The sequence below is a fragment of the Phocoena sinus genome, chromosome 14 (genome assembly GCF_008692025.1).
Source record: "Phocoena sinus isolate mPhoSin1 chromosome 14, mPhoSin1.pri, whole genome shotgun sequence".
NCBI classification, from domain to species: Eukaryota; Metazoa; Chordata; class Mammalia; order Artiodactyla; family Phocoenidae; genus Phocoena; species Phocoena sinus.
This window is the reverse complement of record NC_045776.1, coordinates 83,957,040-83,974,091: the sequence shown is the minus strand read 5'-3', so window position 1 is coordinate 83,974,091 and position 17,052 is coordinate 83,957,040. Positions and strand designations below refer to the sequence as shown.

The 17,052-nt window shown below is 56.7% G+C and overlaps 1 protein-coding gene across 24 annotated transcripts in view; it reads left to right on the top strand.

Annotated features, from left to right (window-relative positions):
* Positions 1-17,052, top strand: part of NCOR2 (nuclear receptor corepressor 2) — a 223,112-nt gene that overhangs the window by 115,174 nt on the left and 90,886 nt on the right. For 21 of the 24 annotated variants that reach the window (XM_032653910.1, XM_032653902.1, XM_032653909.1 and 18 more), the window contains 4 exons: positions 3,691-3,757; positions 10,574-10,746; positions 11,923-12,016; positions 14,649-14,827. In XM_032653910.1, coding sequence (XP_032509801.1) covers positions 3,691-3,757; positions 10,574-10,746; positions 11,923-12,016; positions 14,649-14,827 — 513 coding nt within the window. The remainder of the gene's footprint in view (positions 1-3,690; positions 3,758-10,573; positions 10,747-11,922; positions 12,017-14,648; positions 14,828-17,052) is intronic. The other 3 variants (XM_032653924.1, XM_032653923.1, XM_032653906.1) reach the window with 1 other exon arrangement.

Here is a 17,052-nt window from a genome sequence, read left to right as displayed (position 1 = left end):
AGGAGGACGCTGGGTTTGTGGATTTGGGGGAAGAGTCCCACAGAGGTGAGGGGGCGCCCTTCCCATCATGATATATCGGGAGCACCCGACACCCTGACTGGTGGTGTTTATGTCACTACAGGTGGTGTTGACCTTGCCCCCTTGCTCAGGGAGGTGTCAGCCGTGTCTCCACCGTTGAGGTGCTGTCTTTCCTGTCCCTACTCTGTGCTTTAGAAGCAGGTCACCATCCAGCCTACCGTCAAGGGGAGGGGAGTCCAGCTACACCTCCTGGAGGGGGAATATCAAAGAATTTGTGGGCACAAGTTAAACTGCCACAACGATTAGTAAATATTTGGGGGAAATGCTTCGAGGCTATGCAAATTTCCTGTCTCTCCTCAAAGTTTTGCCGACTGATTTCACGTTCTTGCAAGGGTCTAGCCTGCGGTAATTGGCACCGTGGTATCTAATAGTGATTTTCGACTTCCCTCAGTCCTTCTACGTTTATTAATTGGAATTCTGTAAGGAACATTTGTCCCTCCTCCCCCCTTTATTTATGTATTCGGTCATTTATTTATATCCGTGTGGATGCATGGTTATTTATTTTATTCTTCGGGCTATAATCTAGTACTAGCGTTATTTATTTTGCCTCTCAAATTGTTCCAGCTTTGGCCGTCGGAAACTCTTTCTTTACTTAGAAATGTTCTGGGCTCATCTTGTATGTTTCCTGCCGCAGCTCTGGATGCAGCCATTCCTCCAGGGAGAAATGGCTCTTCTTTTTGTTTTCCTTTGTCCGTGCTGCACGTGAAGCCTGTGGGATCCTAGTTCCCTGACCAGGGATCGAACCCACGCTGCCTGTACTGGAAGCATGGAGCCTTAACCACCAGACTGCCAGGGAAGTCCTGAGAAATGACTCCTTTTATTGGAGAATGGTGTTAGACACCAAGACCTTGGTGCTAGTGGGCTCATTGCTCTGGGCTGCCATTGCTTCTTGGCCTTCTCAGCTGCCGTCTCCAAGTCCAAACCCTCTCCATTGCCCCGACCCACAAGGCCCTGTACAGCCGGCCCTGTCACCCTCTCAGCCGTCCTCCTCCTTCCTGTCGCTCCCCTGTGTCCCTGCCCGACACTCTGCAGCCACATGGGTCTTCTGTCTGTTCTTCAGACACTCTGAGTTTGTTCCCACCTTAGGGCCTTTGCACTCCCAGTGCCTTCTGCCAGGAGTGCATCTCCCTCTGGATCGCCCCACAGCTGGGTCCTCCTGGTGATCAAGATATCAGCTCGCAGCCGTCTCTGAGAGACTTTTCTGCACCCCTGAATCTAAAATAGCTACACCCTCCCCTCCCCCAGTCACTATCTCACCCTCCACATAAGTTCCTGACTCCAGGATTATCTTGCTTATTGTCAGTGTGGCCCCTCTAGGCGTCACCTCCATGAGGGCCGGGGACTTTGTCTTGTTCACCTTTACGTCCCCAGGGCCCAGAACAGTGCCCGGCACATAGTAGGTGCTCAGTAAACATTTGCTGAATGACTGAGGAGATGAAAGCACAATGCTACTGCTCCCATTATTCGGATGAGGAAACTGAGGCTGAGACCATCTGAGATTTGTTCAGAGACACCTTGCTGTGGAATAAGGGGTTGTGGTCTCAGCCTGTGTGACTGAGGGCCCCCAGCGCCCATCCTGCTGGGGAGGGGGAGGCTGATGTGAAGTATCGAGACCTCGAGGTGGGAGGCCTGGCTGATGGGAGGCGAGACCGGAATGACCCAGGGAGCCGAGGGTCCCCTCACTGACCCTCCTGGAAGTGGGCGTGGCCTTTCCTTGTCAGGAGATGGGTGGAGACAGAGCTGAGCTTGGTTGGGGTCTGCAGGTGAAGAGGGACCATGCAGGCCCATCAGCATCTCCGACTTGAGACCAGGTAGTGGGGATGCCGACCTCCTGCTGGAAATCACTGCGAGGCCTGGGGACCCTGGTCCACCCGGGGACGAGGTGTGCTGGCAGACCCCGACAGCCGCTGGGAGGTGGGTCTCTGAGGCCGTGGTGTCTGTTTGTGGGGGATGAGGGAGCAGAGAGCGACTCCCCACGGGGTCCCCAGGGCGGGTTGATTTCAGGCCCTTCAGTCCCCAGGAGGTGTGTGTTGGGGGAGCTTCCTCATCCGTCAGGGCCTGGAGTGTCCTCCTCTTTGTCTTTTTCCTGAGGTTGGGGTTCTGGGGGCCCACAGGTGCCATACCTCCTGGAGGCTGGATGGGGCGGGGCTCTCGGTCATCAGTTTGTAAGCTTTTGGTAAGAGTTTGGATGCGGCTGAGAATGTGAGCAAGTCGGGGGACCCCTCCCCAGAAGAGTTGATCTTGCTGTACACCCGGCTGGGGGGCAAGCAAGTTCACGGGCCTGGTGGGCTCTTCGGGGCCCATCTGTGACCCCCGCAGGCCCCAGCTGCTACACGCTGCTGTGCGTCGGAAGTTGTGGGGAAAGGGCCGAGGGGAAGGGGGTGCTTGGGGGTGAGTCTTCCATCCTCTTCCGTGTCGGTCCGCATGTCTGAGTCTCCCTCTGCCTCCTTCTGGGCCTCCATCCCCCTTAATTTGTCTTTTATTTTATTGAAGTATAGTTGGTTTACAACATTGTATTAATTACTGCTCTACAGCAAAGTGATTCAGTTATACATACATGTACATTCTTTATTAATATTCATTGTGGTTTATCACAGGATATTGAAAGTAGTTCCCTGTGCTATACAGCAGGACCTTGTTGTTCGTCCATCGCCCCCCTTTCTTTGAATCTTGTCTTCCTCTGCCTTTTGGCCTGTTCCCCTCTGTCTCTCTGTCTGTCTGTCTGTCTGTCTCTCTCTCTGCCAGGCCCCAGGCCCCTCTCCCTCTGTCCTCATTTGGGATCTGATCTCATCCACCTCTCTGTCGCTCCCTCTCCCTCTGTCTCCCTGCCTTCCTCTGGAGCTCTGTCTGTCTTTTTATTCTCCCTCATTCCTCGTCTTGGTGTCTCTCTCCTGTGCCCGCCTCTCTTTCTCTCTGAACAGCCCGCATCTCCCCGGGGAAGCGCCCGCTGCCCTCTGAGCCCACAGTGCTGTGTGTGGCCTCCTTGGTTGAGGGCTTTGATGGCGAGAGGGGTCTGGCTTCCCTGAGCTGAGGCATGAGACCCCTCAGGTGCTTCCTGGGCTTCCTGCTGTGCTGGCTCCCACCAGCTTGTCGCTGGCTTGTCCATGTCACCCCCACCCCAGGGGGCCAGAGCAGGGGCTTGGTTGGAGGTGGCTTGGGGTCACAGAGGCCAGACCCCAATACCCTGCCTCTGTGCAGCTGCAGGTCTCGGGGGCTTGGTCTCCCCGGCCTGCGTTTCTAAGGCTGTGGCAGTTTCTCCGTGGCTGGTTTCCCGTGGCAGGTGTGGCTGACGGGAGAGGGGAGCCTGGGTGCGTGTAGGGGTGATGGCAGCTCCGGGGAGGGCAGGAGGCCACAAGACCTCGACCCCCTTTGGAACCCTCTTTTCTGCAGACCACGCTCAGCCTAGGTGTGGGTGGGGACACCTTGTACATGACGTGACGGGGGAAGGACACACATTGGCACACATTCGTGGCTCACCCTGGGGGGTCTACGGATGTGTCTTGGCTCACCGGGAGCCAATAGGGGCAAGTAGGGGCAAACTTCAGCAAGGGACGGAATTCCTGAAAGCCTGCATTTCTGACCTGCCCGGTTGGCCGTTTGCATCCTCCTTAGAAACCAGGCGATGCGGAAAAAGTTAATCTTGTACTTCAAGAGGAGGAATCACGCCCGGAAACAATGGGTAAGTCATCACCTCGTCCCCCACCCCTGGAATCTGTTCTGCTGCCCCCTCCCCTCCACGGACCAGGCTTCCTTGAGAGCCGAGACCGTCCAGGCCACTCAGGCCACACTCACCGGGATCCCTGGGTTCTGCAGCTCATTCCTGCGTGTCCAGGGTGTGAAGAAAAGCCAAGGGCAGTGAGAGAAATGGGAAAAGACAGCAGCTGCTTCCGTGAAGCTGGGGGCTCAGGGCTCGGCTGCCTCAAGGAAGCTGGGGTGTGAGTGGGTGGGGAGGCTGGGAACTGTGCCCCTCCTTTTCCAGCCTGGAAGGGGAGAAAGCAAAATGTTGGCCGGGAAAATTGGTTCCTTGTCAGAGGCCCTACTGTGGCTATTTTAGGCAGAAAGAGAGAAGTTTGTTGGCAGAGGTGGAAGACTGGGGTAGGCTGTGTGCTGGGTGGCGGTGACTGCAGGGCGCTCCCTGAGAAATGAGCTTTGCCCAGCCCGCTGTGCCCATTCCGGGCTCAGGAAAATCCGGGCCCGGAGAAGCAGTGAGGCCCCCCTTGCTTAGAAAGTGGTACGGACTCCTGCATCCCACCGCACACTCTGCCATCTCAGCTGGGAGGCATGCCCAGGGCAGGGGAGCACATGTGAAAGAACACCTTTTGTTGTGGTTTAGGGTGGGCATTTACGTCACCGATTCACTGGGTGAGGTTAGGGCTGAGTGATGGAGGGGGAGTTACCCATTAGTATTCTTTCAGCTGTGAGAGGAAGAAGCACTGGCTCAGATGGGCTTAAACAGTAAAGGAGTTTGTGTAGCTGAAGAAGTCCACTGAGTGGAATTCAGGAGTGGTTTGATCAGGTTGCACCTTCGTTTCTATGCCGTTTTTCTTCAAGTCTGCATATTAGGACATTGACAAGCTGGTTTTCCTTTGGGACCTGAATTTCTACATCAGGTTTGAGTCCTTCTAGAGCCAGAGACAGAGCTGCTCTTTCTCAGACCATCTCACAAAAGCTCTGATTTCACCACTTGAGGGCCTCGGTCCCTCTGAACCAGTTTCTGAACCCACCCTGCTCTGGCCTTAGACCTCGGCTGGGCCCTTGGAGAAGGGATACATTTCTGGCCCACATGCTGGGCGATTGGGAAGCTGGTTGGGCGGCACCCTAGACCCCAGGGCCCCACAGGGTGAGAAGTGGTGGGCTTCCCTTTTCTTTCCAACCTCCTCAGACTCCCACATTGACTGGATGGTGACCAGAGGCGCCTGGCTGGATAGATGGGGTTCATGAAACGGGGCATCCCATCTCATTCATTGAGTTAAGAAATACTTACTGAGCACCTGCTGTGCGCCTGAGTGGAGGAGACACAGTGACAAGTGCCGTGCAGAGGGATGGGGTCAGGGACAGCCTGGATATCCGACCTCGGTACTGAGAGAGGAATGACCAGAAAGGACCACCTGTGTGAATGTCTGGGGGTGTGAGTGTCGAGGAGAGGGCGCAGCAAGTACAGAGGCCTTGAGGCAGGAACCGGCCTGGGGGGTAGCACAGGACAGCATGTAGCAGGCAAGCCTGAAGTACAGGGCACGCGTGGGGGGCTGTGGTCTAAAATCATGGGCGCCAGGTCACCTGGAAATGGAATGTCTAGATTTTACTCTAAATACAGTAGGACACTTATTCTTGATGTATTCTTAATAAAGAATACAAAATCTTTAAGAATTTTTAGTTATTCGGAAAATTTGACAGTGATACAGGAAATCTGACAGAAGAGTAACAGTGAACACCTATAAGCCCGCTATCTGGAATCCATCATGGTTAACATTTCTTTATATTCGCTGTGTGTATGTGTGTGTGTGTGTGTGTGCGCGCGCGTGTGTGTGCGTAAGTATGAATGTTTCTGTGTTGAGCTGTTAGGACGTAGGTGCAGACACCCAGACCCTCACCTGGAACACTTCCTGGAGGAAGGAAATTCTCTCTTTATCACACCTAACGATTCACAGCGTTTCCTGATTCACAGCTTTTCCCCTGTAGTCCTGCCCAGGGGTGGGGTTCCTTTGGGGCTGGAAGAAGGAGATCTGATTTACATTTTTAAAGGATCCCAGTGGCTGCTGGGGGGTGGAGTTGGGTGGGTGTAAGTTGTTCGGAAATCTCCCAGGGCTCCTTGTGGAGGGGTCCCTTGAGGGGATGGAGGGGAAATGGGCTTATTTAAAGATAGAGGAACTGGAGAGACTTCTAAGAAATTCTGGGTTCGCTTTGTGGCCAAGCTGAGCCCATCTTAAGAGAGGCCCTTGTGAAAACGAATTCCTAAACCACAGAAGCTGCAACGGGAGGGCGTCTGGAATGATCTCATTCTTCTTCTTATATAAATGAACCCAATGCCCCATGCATCGTCATCAGCAAGGACTGGGAAGGCGCTTGGCCAAGACGGGCCCCCTCAGATCTGCATGCTCCCCGCCCGCCCCCCCCCCCACCATGTCAGTCAGGTGCCCTTCTGTGGGGCCCTCACTCCTTAGAGGTTCCTGGGACCCACGCTGCCCTACACTCCTGCTCTGCCCAGAGAGCTGAGGCTCTTCCCCCAGAGGGGCACCCCACCCCAACAGGAGCCTCCACCAGGCCTGCCCCGTCCTCCCCTGGGAAGCTGAGCTCGCCCGCCCCACGCCCCCTGAAGCCGCTGAGATGCGCAGATTCAAACCCTACCCACCATACCCTCTGTGAGTGATCTTGGGACAGCCGTCTTGCCCTAAGCCTCACTTTTCCTCATCTGTGAAATGGGGTCACGGTGGGGCTGCAGGAAGGGTTAGCGCAGTGCCTGGCGGGGGGAGTGTGTGTGACTGGTGGCCTGGCAGGATGGGTTAGTCAGGGGTTGAGCTCAGCCTAGACGGTGGGTGTATTCATTTCCTGGGGCCGCTGTGACAAATGACCACAAACTAGGTGCCTTAAAACAACAGAAATGTATCCTCTCACTTCTGGCTCTAGAGGCCAGAAGTTCAAGATCAAGATGGGAGCAGGGCTGTGCTCCCTCCAGAGGTGCTAGGGGAAGCTCCTCCCTGCCTCTTGCAGCTCCTGGTGGTTCCAGACAGTTCCTAGCTGTGGCCACATGACTCCCATCTCTGCCTACATCCTCAGCTGGCCTTTCCCCTCTCTTCTCTCACACGGACGCCTGTCACTGGATCTAGAGGTCACCCTAATCCAGGATGACCTCATCTCAAGATCCTTAATGGCATCTGAAAACACGTTTTTTCAAATAAGGTCACATTTGAAGATTCAAACCCCCTAACCTGGGGGTTAGGATGCGGCACATCTTTTGGGGGGGTGGTGTCACCATTGAACCCACTACAGTGGGCACTGGCATATTTTCAGCATAGTCTGCCTTTACTCTTTCTCCTGGCTTGTCCCCACTTTCCTTTTTTATCTATTTCTTTTTTAGAGACGGCTAAAGTTTTGCTCACTCCTCTCATATCCCTCACACCTCTTATTTTTCACTTCTGGGCTTTTTCCTGACCTGCCCCGGCATCCGTGACTTGCTTCTGCAGCCTGAGTTACAGGCAGCAGGACAGGGGCTGGGAGAGCTCGACCTCGTCACCGTCATACATCGCTGAACACGCAGGACAGCCAGCAGGGGAGCATTCTCCAAGTCTGTGGTGCCTGGGCCGCTAAGCCCAGCAGAAGGCCTTTGCATGAGGCTGCAGGCTCCCTGGGGTGACCAGGTGACCACAGAGGCCAGTTCCCCTGGCCAATCAGCTCCAACCACCTCCCTAACACTTCCCTCCTTGTGCTCTGTCCGTCGGCCTGAGGCTGTCTTCCTCAGTTTTGGGGGTACCTCCTGGTCACCCCATCTCTCATTGTTTCCCTAAGTGTAGAGCTCCATCCTGACACACCTGGCGGGGTAGGAGGGGTTCAAATCCTGGCCCTGCTCGGTGACTGGGGCAAATCATTTAATTCCTGGTCTCAGGTTCCTGTTCTGTTTGGTGGGGATTATAGTAACACGCACCTCATCAGGCCACTGAGTGAAAGGCTGCAAGCAGTGTGCTCACAGCAACGCCCGGACTGCAGTGGGTGCTCAGAACCGTCAGCTGCAAGCTGACCTGACCCTAAAATTCATGGGGACCCCAAATAGACAAAACAATCTTGAAAAAGAACAACCAGGTTGGAAGAGTCACTTGCTGATTTCAAAACATCTCACAAAGCTACAATAATCAAAACAGCATGGTTCTAGCCTAAGGACAGACATGGAGACCAATGGAACAGAACAGAGAGGCCAGAAACAGGCCCTCACATCTGTGGATGCTGGATTTTTGACAGGTGGCCACGTCCAGTCAATGAGACAGGACCGTCTCTTTCAACAAATGGTGCTGGGCCAATAGGACTGCCACACTCACAGGAATGGAGTTGGATCCCACCTCACAGAATTAACACAAACAGTAACTCAAAATGAATCAAAGACCTAAATGCAAGAGCTAAAGCTGTACCATTCCTAAAAGAAAACCCATAGGGGTGAATCTTCACAACCTTGGATTGGGTAGCGGATCTTGGGTGTGACACCAAAAGCATGAGCAGCAAAAGGAAAAGTAGACGTACCGGACTTTATCAGAACAACCATCAGGATCCTGACCTCCCGTCCCTAATTGTGTGATCCCGGGCTGACGGCCCTGAGCTCTGAACTCCTGCCTCTACAGAGGGGATGGCGGTCATGGCCTTTTGTTGTTTGGGAGAGTCAGTCGCGGGAAGGACTCAGCTCTGTGCCTGGCATGTGACACAGTGGCACTTAGCGAGTGTCAGCGGCGATGCTGATTGATGGTGATGATGATGCTACGAAGAAGAATTCCCACTGAGGGTGACCTGTTTTCATAACACATACAGACTGTGGTCGCAGGGGCCATCCTCCTTTTCCTCTACAGATTCTTGCTCCTGGCACCCGGCAGACTAGCTTAGCAGTGCTCCAGCCTCTGAGGTGTGAGTGTGACTGTGAGAATGTGTGTATGTGAGTTTATGAGTGAGTGTGTGGGTGTGAGTGTGTATTGTAAGTGTGAGAATGTAAGTGTATGTATTTGTCCACGTGAGTGCATGTATGTGTAAGGGAGTGTGCATGTGTGTATGTGAGTGTGTGACCTGCTTTCTTCCCTGGCCAGTGGGGCCACTATGTGGACACCCCCCTGGCAGGGTCATTTCTGCCCCAGGGAAGGGCCGCAGCCACTGCTGTGTTCTGTCCCGAGGCGCCCCGTGCCCTCGGCCCTCAGTGGATGGACAGCACCTCCAGTGCACAGGCCACAGCAGGTGGCACTGTGGTTAGACGTGGAGGGGGACTTCCTCATCCTGGACAGTCCTCAGGAGCTGCTCACGTCTTTGCGTGTGGTACTTGGGGCTGGGCAGTGTGGCTGCGGGTGCCCGCACGGCTGTTCCTGTCCCTTGCTCCACGAGGGCCCCAGGCAGGGCTGGGGCGTCTTGCTGGCCGCCCTGCTCACTCCTCCACTGGGCAGCTGGTTGGTGGCCCTGCGGGTTTCTTGCCTATCTTCATGGGTAACTGCATTCTTTTCCTCTGCTGGTTTTTGGTGAACATGTTCTCGCCTTTTCCCCATCTGACATATTTTCTCGCTCTCACCCATCAGATCGAGGCCTCTCTGGCAGGGCTGAGAGCGTGGGGAGGGTCCCCTGCTCTGATGGTGGGCTGGGCTGGGTTTCCTTCGTGCCCGTTCTCACCCTCAGGGGTGCTGTTCTCAGCACCTTGCCACGAACACGTGTGGCTATTGTCTCTACTGGAACTTGACCTCCCAAGGGTTCTTGGGGCAGCCCACATATCTGGGGACCGCCCGGGAGCTGAAGGTCAAGTTCTGCTCCTCAAAGCTGGCCTGACGGCCACTTGGGGACCATCACGCCGCTGGGTTTGTTGAGGACCAAGGTCACAAGCTGCCTTGGTCAGAAGCTGAAATTCAGGATGGGGAGGGGTGTCTGGGCACGAGGACCAGAGACGGGTTTTCTGATTATGCTGAAGTGTCGAGGAGGCGTTCAAGCGGGACTCCCAGACCATGCCATCTGTCCACGGCAGCTGTTAGAGACGGGGAGATCGGGTCTCACGGACAGCCAGATGCTCCCTGCCTGCTTGAGGTCCGGGTCACCTTGGAGACTCGGAAGCCAGGCAGCTACACTCTGGGCCGGGCCGGGGTCTTTTCTCTAAGGAAGGACATACAGTAGGAAGCACTGTGGTTAGACTTGGAGAGGGACTTCCTTGTCTTGGATGGGCGGCAGCTTGAGTCTTCACACCCAGTCCTTGGGTGTGGGGAGCATGGCTGGCCTGAGGCCGGGGGATGAGGAACTATTCAGAAAGAGAATGCTTTCCATGCGGCTGTCCCGGGCCTGATGGACACTCCAGAGCTGCCCCGTCCACGCAACTGACAATAAGTGAAATGGTCTGTGTGCACTGCCCACTATGGGTGGTAGCCCTGGCCTCACATGGCTACTAGCATTAGAAATGTGGCATAGGGACCAGAGACCTGAATTTAAATGTTACTTAATTTTACCTGATTTAAACTCCACAGCCACATGTGGCTGGAAGCACGAGGCCTTTCTGGAGGGAGGCCGGCAGGGGGTGGCCCATTCCCCAGGGAGCGAGGCGGCTGGGTCCTTAGGGCAGCCTGTGGGTTTTCTTCAGGGGCCCGGGTTGGCCTGGGTCTGCTCAGGTCTCTGCGTGATCTCGTGTCTGCCCACGTACCTGGGTCTGCCCACGTGCCCTTGTGTGATCGCGTGTCTGCCCACGTGTGCCCGGGCACACGGCAGAGCGGGGAGCCGGGGTGGGGCTGGGTGTCGGATGCGGGAGGAATGGCTGCCGCAGGGCTCCCCCGCATCCCCCCAGGAGCAGAAGTTCTGCCAGCGCTATGACCAGCTCATGGAGGCCTGGGAGAAGAAGGTGGAGCGCATTGAGAACAACCCCCGGCGGCGGGCCAAGGAGAGCAAGGTGCGCGAGTACTACGAGAAGCAGTTCCCCGAGATCCGCAAGCAGCGGGAGCTGCAGGAGCGCATGCAGAGGTGAGCGGCGGGGGGCCGGGCCCACCCCTCCCCCCTCCCCTCCCCTCCCCCCTCCCCCCTCCCCCCTCCCCCCTCCCCCCTCCCCCCTCCCCTCCCCCCTCCCCCCTCCCCTCCCCACCCTCCCCCCTCCCCTCCCCCTCCCCTCCCCCTCCCCTCCCCCTCCCCCCCTCCCCCCTCCCCTCCCCCCTCCCCCTCCCCTCCCCACCCTCCCCACCCCTCCCCCTCCCCTCCCTCCCCTCCCCCTCCCCTCCCTCCCCTCCCTCCCCTCCCCTCCCTCCCCTCCCCCTCCCCTCCCTCCCCTCCCCCCTCCCTCCCCCCCTCCCTCCCTCCTTTCCTGCCTCCCAGGGCCTGGGTCAGCTTGAGGCACTGTCCACAGAGGCGCCCTGGCCAGTGTGAAACAGAAGGCACAGCAGCGTCTCAAACTGGCAGCCCAGGGGCCACATCAAGCCCTTGGATGTGTCCCTTGGTGCCTGCCTAGCCTTAATACTTAATTGAAAGAAGCTTAAATCCATCTTGGTGGAGTGAGTTCTCCTTCCGGTGTGCCACAGGCTGGTACCTCCCAGCTTCGTTCATTTACGTGGCCCCTGAAGGCAGCTGAGTTTGAGATCCCTGGTGTGGATCAAAGGAGAAGGATGCTGGTCTCACGTGGCAGCCGTGAGGATGGGGTGGGATCCTGCGTAGGAGTGCCCAGCGCAGAGTAGGTGCTTGGTGACATGCGGCTGTGACATCTGTTGTCACACAGATAAGGTGGTGGGCCATGAGCAGGGATGCTGGATTTCACTCTTTACTGGACACTCACGGTGCGTATCTCACCGAATGCCTCCTCCAGTCCTGGGATCCACGTGCCACCTTATCCCCGTGGTACAGGGGAGACATTGAGGGACAGGTCCGAAGAGGCAGAGCTGGGCTTTGTCTGTGGGTCTGTGTGGCTGGCCTTTCGGTGGACATCTTAGGAGAGAAAAAGGGTTCTGGCATTTCTGGGTGAGTCTGGGGGCTCCATGCCCTCCCCTGGACCCCTGGGCTCGGGGCTGTCTCTGTGGGTGTGAGGCCCGGCCCCTCCTCACTGCCCACACGCCGCCTCTGGGGAAACTGTGGGCTCGGGTCTGTGCCGCTGTGCCAGCCGCGTGTCCCTGGCTGCCGAGGGGTCGATCCTGAGCGTGTCCCTTTGGTCTCCAGCAGGGTGGGCCAGAGGGGCAGCGGGCTCTCCATGTCAGCCGCCCGCAGCGAGCACGAGGTGTCCGAGATCATCGATGGCCTCTCGGAGCAGGAGGTAAGTCCACGGCCTTGACCCTGACCTCAGCTCCACCCGCTGTGTTCCTGCGCGTGGAGAAGCTCCCAGCAGGAAGCAGAATTCACCTGGATGCTTGAAATCAAGGGGCTTGTTACTGAAGTGTGGGCAGAGGCAAGGTGGGACAGTGGGGCACCAGGGGAGTAGACATTGCCCATCCCCAGCCTGAAGGAGAAGCGGGGAGAGGGGCCTTCCTGGGGCTGTGGAGGAGAGGAGGCCCCCTGGTAGGACATGGCCAGGAAGGGCCACGGCGGGGAGGAAACAGGGGATAAGTACCCCCACCTCTCACTCCCTAGCCCCGCCCCCGTCTACTTGCAGTGCTTCCCATTGGTTGGGCCTGACCAGAAGCCAGAGGGCACGAGGGCCTGAGAGCTGTGGTTTCTAGGTCAGCCTCCCCGTGCCCAGAACTGGGGGCAGAGGGGGATTCCCATCTCACCAGCTGTTCACCAAGCCGGGGGCCTTCTGTCAGGAGTTCCCAGATGACCTTGTATCAGCCAGGTGACCCTGGCTGTGGTCACCAGAGCCCAGAGGTGAACAGGAAGCAGAAAGAGAAGGCGTTTGCTCCTGGGGCAGGGCTGGTGCTGGCCTGTCCCCTCCCAAGTCTTGTAGGTCAAGCATCTAATGTGCCAGTCCCCCCGCCCCACCCCCCCCCCATGTTCCCAACATCACAGTAGACAAGAAGGAGCCTCACAAGAGGAGGGGGCACATTCTTCCTCCCCGGGGCCTTGTGTCCAGGCAGAACTTTTGTCCAGATGGGAGGCACTGCGGCTCCAGCTCAGCGCAGTCATCTCTAGCTGCACGTGGCTATTTAAATGGAAATTAACGCAAATGAAATTAAAAATTCAGTTCCTCTGTGGCACCAGTCGCATCTCAGTTGCTCAGAAGCCACATGTGGTTAGTGGCCCCACGTTGGACAGAGCAGGCAGTAAACACCTGCGTCGCTGCAGAACGTTCTATCGGGTAGCACTGCTTAGGCCACTGAGTCTCACTTCGGACAGACTTGAGAGTCCTGGGGAGGGGCAGTCCGGCTTGAGCCGCCGTTTCCTAGGGCCCTGCCCCAGCAGTTCTGCTCTAGCCTATCTGGGGCGGAGCCCAGGAACCTGCATTTTCACCAGGCTGTTCACGTGAGTCTGATGCGGGTACTTCAGACTCTCTGGCCGTTAAAAAAGAGCGTTCGTTTTAAAACTTCACATGCTGTGTCCCTGTTTCGAACACCCCTCAGTCTGCAGAAAGCAGAGCTTGGAAATCCTTTGTCCTCACACCTGTGGGTTCGCTCGAGCTCCTGTCCCGCCGATGCTGTGGCCACGTACACGTCCCACAGGGGCACGTGGGAACAAGAGGAGGGCGGCCCTTTCCCGTGTGTTCCCTGCCTGATGCCGGCAGGGCGCCTGGCATCCCAGCTGGTTCAGTGTCCCCCTCCCTCCCACCCCGGCCCCCATCCCGCAGGCCCACTTCCGCAGGTCCTGGCCGCACAAGCACGCGGCCGCCAGCGTCCCCAGGGATGCTGAGGGACCAGCTTTCGCGGGTGATGGTTGGAAAGGGAGTTCAGGGCGGAAACTTCACCCCACCCAGCCCAGGCTGACCTGAGGTTCCCTGGGAGGGTGGGGAGGAGGGAACTGGGCGGGAACGATGCTCTCCGTCTGGGGGGAGCTTGCGGTAGGTAGTCGGTTGGGGAGAGGCAGCAGAGCAGGGGTGGGGTTCCTGCCAGGAGAAACCCTGCCTGGGCTCTGCCAGTGCTGTGTATCTCGGGCAGCCGAGGAGGTCGGTGAGGTGAGGGTGCTGGAGTCGGGGGTCAGGGCCCTGTCCCCGCTGCGCTTCCCTGCCCCTGTTGGGAATCCCCAGCACTGAATTGAGAGCCCAGATGTGGGACGTTGGGCAGCGGAGCCTTTGAACCGGCTGACCTTGGCCGGGCTGGACCCTCGCCTGCCTCCGGAGATGGGTAATTAATCGCCAGTAATGGGCTGGCTGCAGAGATTTGGGAAATGAGTCCAGCTGAGTGGCGGCTCACAGCCTCTTAATAGCCATCCTGATGCATTAGGAGCGAGCCCGCCCGACTCCTGCTGAGCACGGGGCTGGGCAGGCTTGGTCCCCAGTGGGCACGCTCCAGGACTGGGGGTGGGTGGCGGCCGAGGAAATGGTTCTGCAGCCTCCCCGGGCCCCCCCCAGAGCAAGGCAGCTCCCCACCCCCACCCCGCATGCCCTCTGAAGCTGGAGGGCCAGGCCCTGTCTCCTGAGGTAGTCCGGCCCAGCTGGGCTGCACATCTTTCTTGCGGTATTTTATGGCACTTGCATTTCCAAATGGAAGATTCATTGCTCCCCTCTTTCTGCAGATAAGGTGGCTGCTGCTCTCTGCATTTAATTTAACAGCCCTGCCCACCGTAAACCTTTCTGGGGCCGCCTTTAAATTCTCCCTTCCCCTGCACGGGCTATTATTATTTTTTAACTCATCATCAGCTTTCTCTCTGGTTATGCGTTTCTCCTGTCTTGCCCGGAATATCCCTATCCTCTGCTCTTCACCTGGGTCCCCGGTGCTGGCGCAAGCACGCCTCCCCACCCTGTCCCCGCTGTCTTGTGCTTTCCAACCGGAGCCCTCTGCGTCTCCATTTCCCTCCAGAACCTGGAGAAGCAGATGCGCCAGCTGGCCGTGATCCCACCGATGCTGTACGACGCCGACCAGCAGCGGATCAAGTTCATCAACATGAACGGGCTCATGGACGACCCCATGAAGGTGTACAAAGACCGCCAGGTCATGAACTTGTGGAGCGAGCAGGAGAAGGAGACCTTCCGGGAGAAGTGAGTCCCCGTCACTGGGGGGCGGGCCTGGCCGGGCCACCCTCCCCTGTCCCGGGAAACCCGTCCTGTTGAGGCTTGTGTTGGCTTCCTAGGGCTGCCACGACACACGACCGCCAGCCGTGTGACTTTAAACAACAAGAATCTATCCTCACACAGTTCTGGGGGCTGGAAGTCCAAGATCCAGGTGTGGTCTGGGGTGGTTCCTTCTGAAGGCTCCAGGGGAGAGTCTGTCCCAGGTCTCGCACCTGGCTGGCACCTGCTGGTGGCTGGCGATCTTTGTCATCCCTCGGCCTGGAGATGGATCTCACCGTCTCATTGTGTCTTCACGTGGTCTTGTTTCCTGTGTGTCTCTGTGTGTCTTCTCCTTTTCCTATAAATTCACCAGTCACATTGGATTCAGGGCCCACCCTACTCCAGCATGACCTCATCTTAACTAATTATATCCTCAAAGGGCTCATTTCCAAATAAGGTCACCTTCTGAGGTGCTGGGAGGACATGATATTGGGGGGGACACTATTCAAACCAGTACAAAGTGTCAAGGCAGTTTTATGTGAAATGGGGCAGTGTGTATCAGAAGAACAAGGCAGGAGGACCTTCGAGGCTGGGCTGAAGCCTTGGGCAGGGTTATGTGGCTGGCCGGTGACTTTTCGGTTTTCATTTTACTTGGAAAGCGGCTATTTGTGGAGCGCATCCTTCATCACAGACACTGGACAGATGTTTTCTGGGGTTTGTGCATTTGTCTCCCTTATCCCTCATCACAGCGTTATCAGGCCATCCCTATTACGCACATGAGGAAACAGAGGCTCAGAGAGGTTAAGACACTTAACAAAGGTCACACAGCTTGCAAATGGTGGAGGCAGGATTCAGACTCCCCCAGCTTCGGGGCAAGGGCTCAGCTGCAATGGAGAGGCTTGTCGGGGGAGAGGGGGCTGTGGAGCCAGGGAGCAGGGTGGGGGGGTCTTTGGAAAGCAGAGGCAGGAACTGGATGCTAAGAGGTGAAGCTTGGGGCTTCTTCTAAACTGAAAGAGCAGAATGACTGTTTTGGGGAGACGAGTGAGGAACCAGATGGAGAAAGCGCTCCTTTCCCCCACCAGACTCAAAATGTGTGTCCCAGGGAGCCACATCCTGGGCACAGAGCGCCTCCTCAGGACCCAGGACCCCCATAAGGCAAGAGGGTGGGAAACTGAGGCGGAGGCCTCAGCGCTCAGCCAGGAGGGCGTGGGAGACTCAGCTGCGGGGCGTCCACGTTCACCTCCGCCTCCCGAGAAGGCCTCAGATTTTCTTCAAAAGAGGTGTCCCACGTTCTCCAGCCACCCACTGCGGGGCCAGGCCGCAGGGGCTGGGGCTGTCTCTGCCCTTTGCAGAGCTGGGTGGCCCCAAAGTGCCAGACTGGGCTTCAGGGACGGGGATGGCTCTGGGTCGTGGGCAAGGCTGGGGTGCATCAGCCAGGGCAGACACCAGGACTTGGAAATGCAGGAGGAGCGACTGAAGAGGATCTTGAGTGGAAAGTTTTTGTTTGTTTGTTTAAATGGCTTTTGATTATGGAAATTCTAAAACATACATAAAAACAGAGGGACGGTGTAATTCACCTTCGAGCGCCTAACACAGACGCAGCGACCTTCCACAGGAAATAGCGCTTTGGGGAGCAATTCCTGCCGTTTGTTTGGGGTTTACTGCTCAGAGACAGGAAACGCAGGTAGTTAGTGGCTCACTTCTAGGCCCTCACGGTCACAGACGTCAAATCAAGTCGTCCCGTATCTGGTGTTGTACAATTTAAAAACCAGTGAAGTGACTGTAGGATGGTCATGGATGCTAAGAATTACTTTTGTATTAGGTATTTAAATTCCTCCTGGTATGTTTGATATTTTATTTATTTATGCTTTCTTTTAAAAAAAAGAGGTTTCTGGGAATGCTTTCTGTGTTTTGGCCTTTCTGGATTTTTCATGTTGCTGTTCCGACCTAAGGATTTCACACTGTTAGTCCAGTAGCTGCAGAATGGGGGACCCAGGCTGGGCTGATGTCTGCTGAGACCCAGTTTGGCACCTTGAGTCTTTCAAGGTCCTGGGTGACCTCTCGTTTTCAGCGGAACTGATAGCACTCAGGGCCTCGGAAAATCACGTGCTGGAGGCGTAGAGTTCCATCACTTACTGTTTTTGTGACTTCGAGCAGCCACTTCCCCTCCCTGAGCCTCAGTCTCCACGTCTGTAAAATGGGTGTAGCCTCAG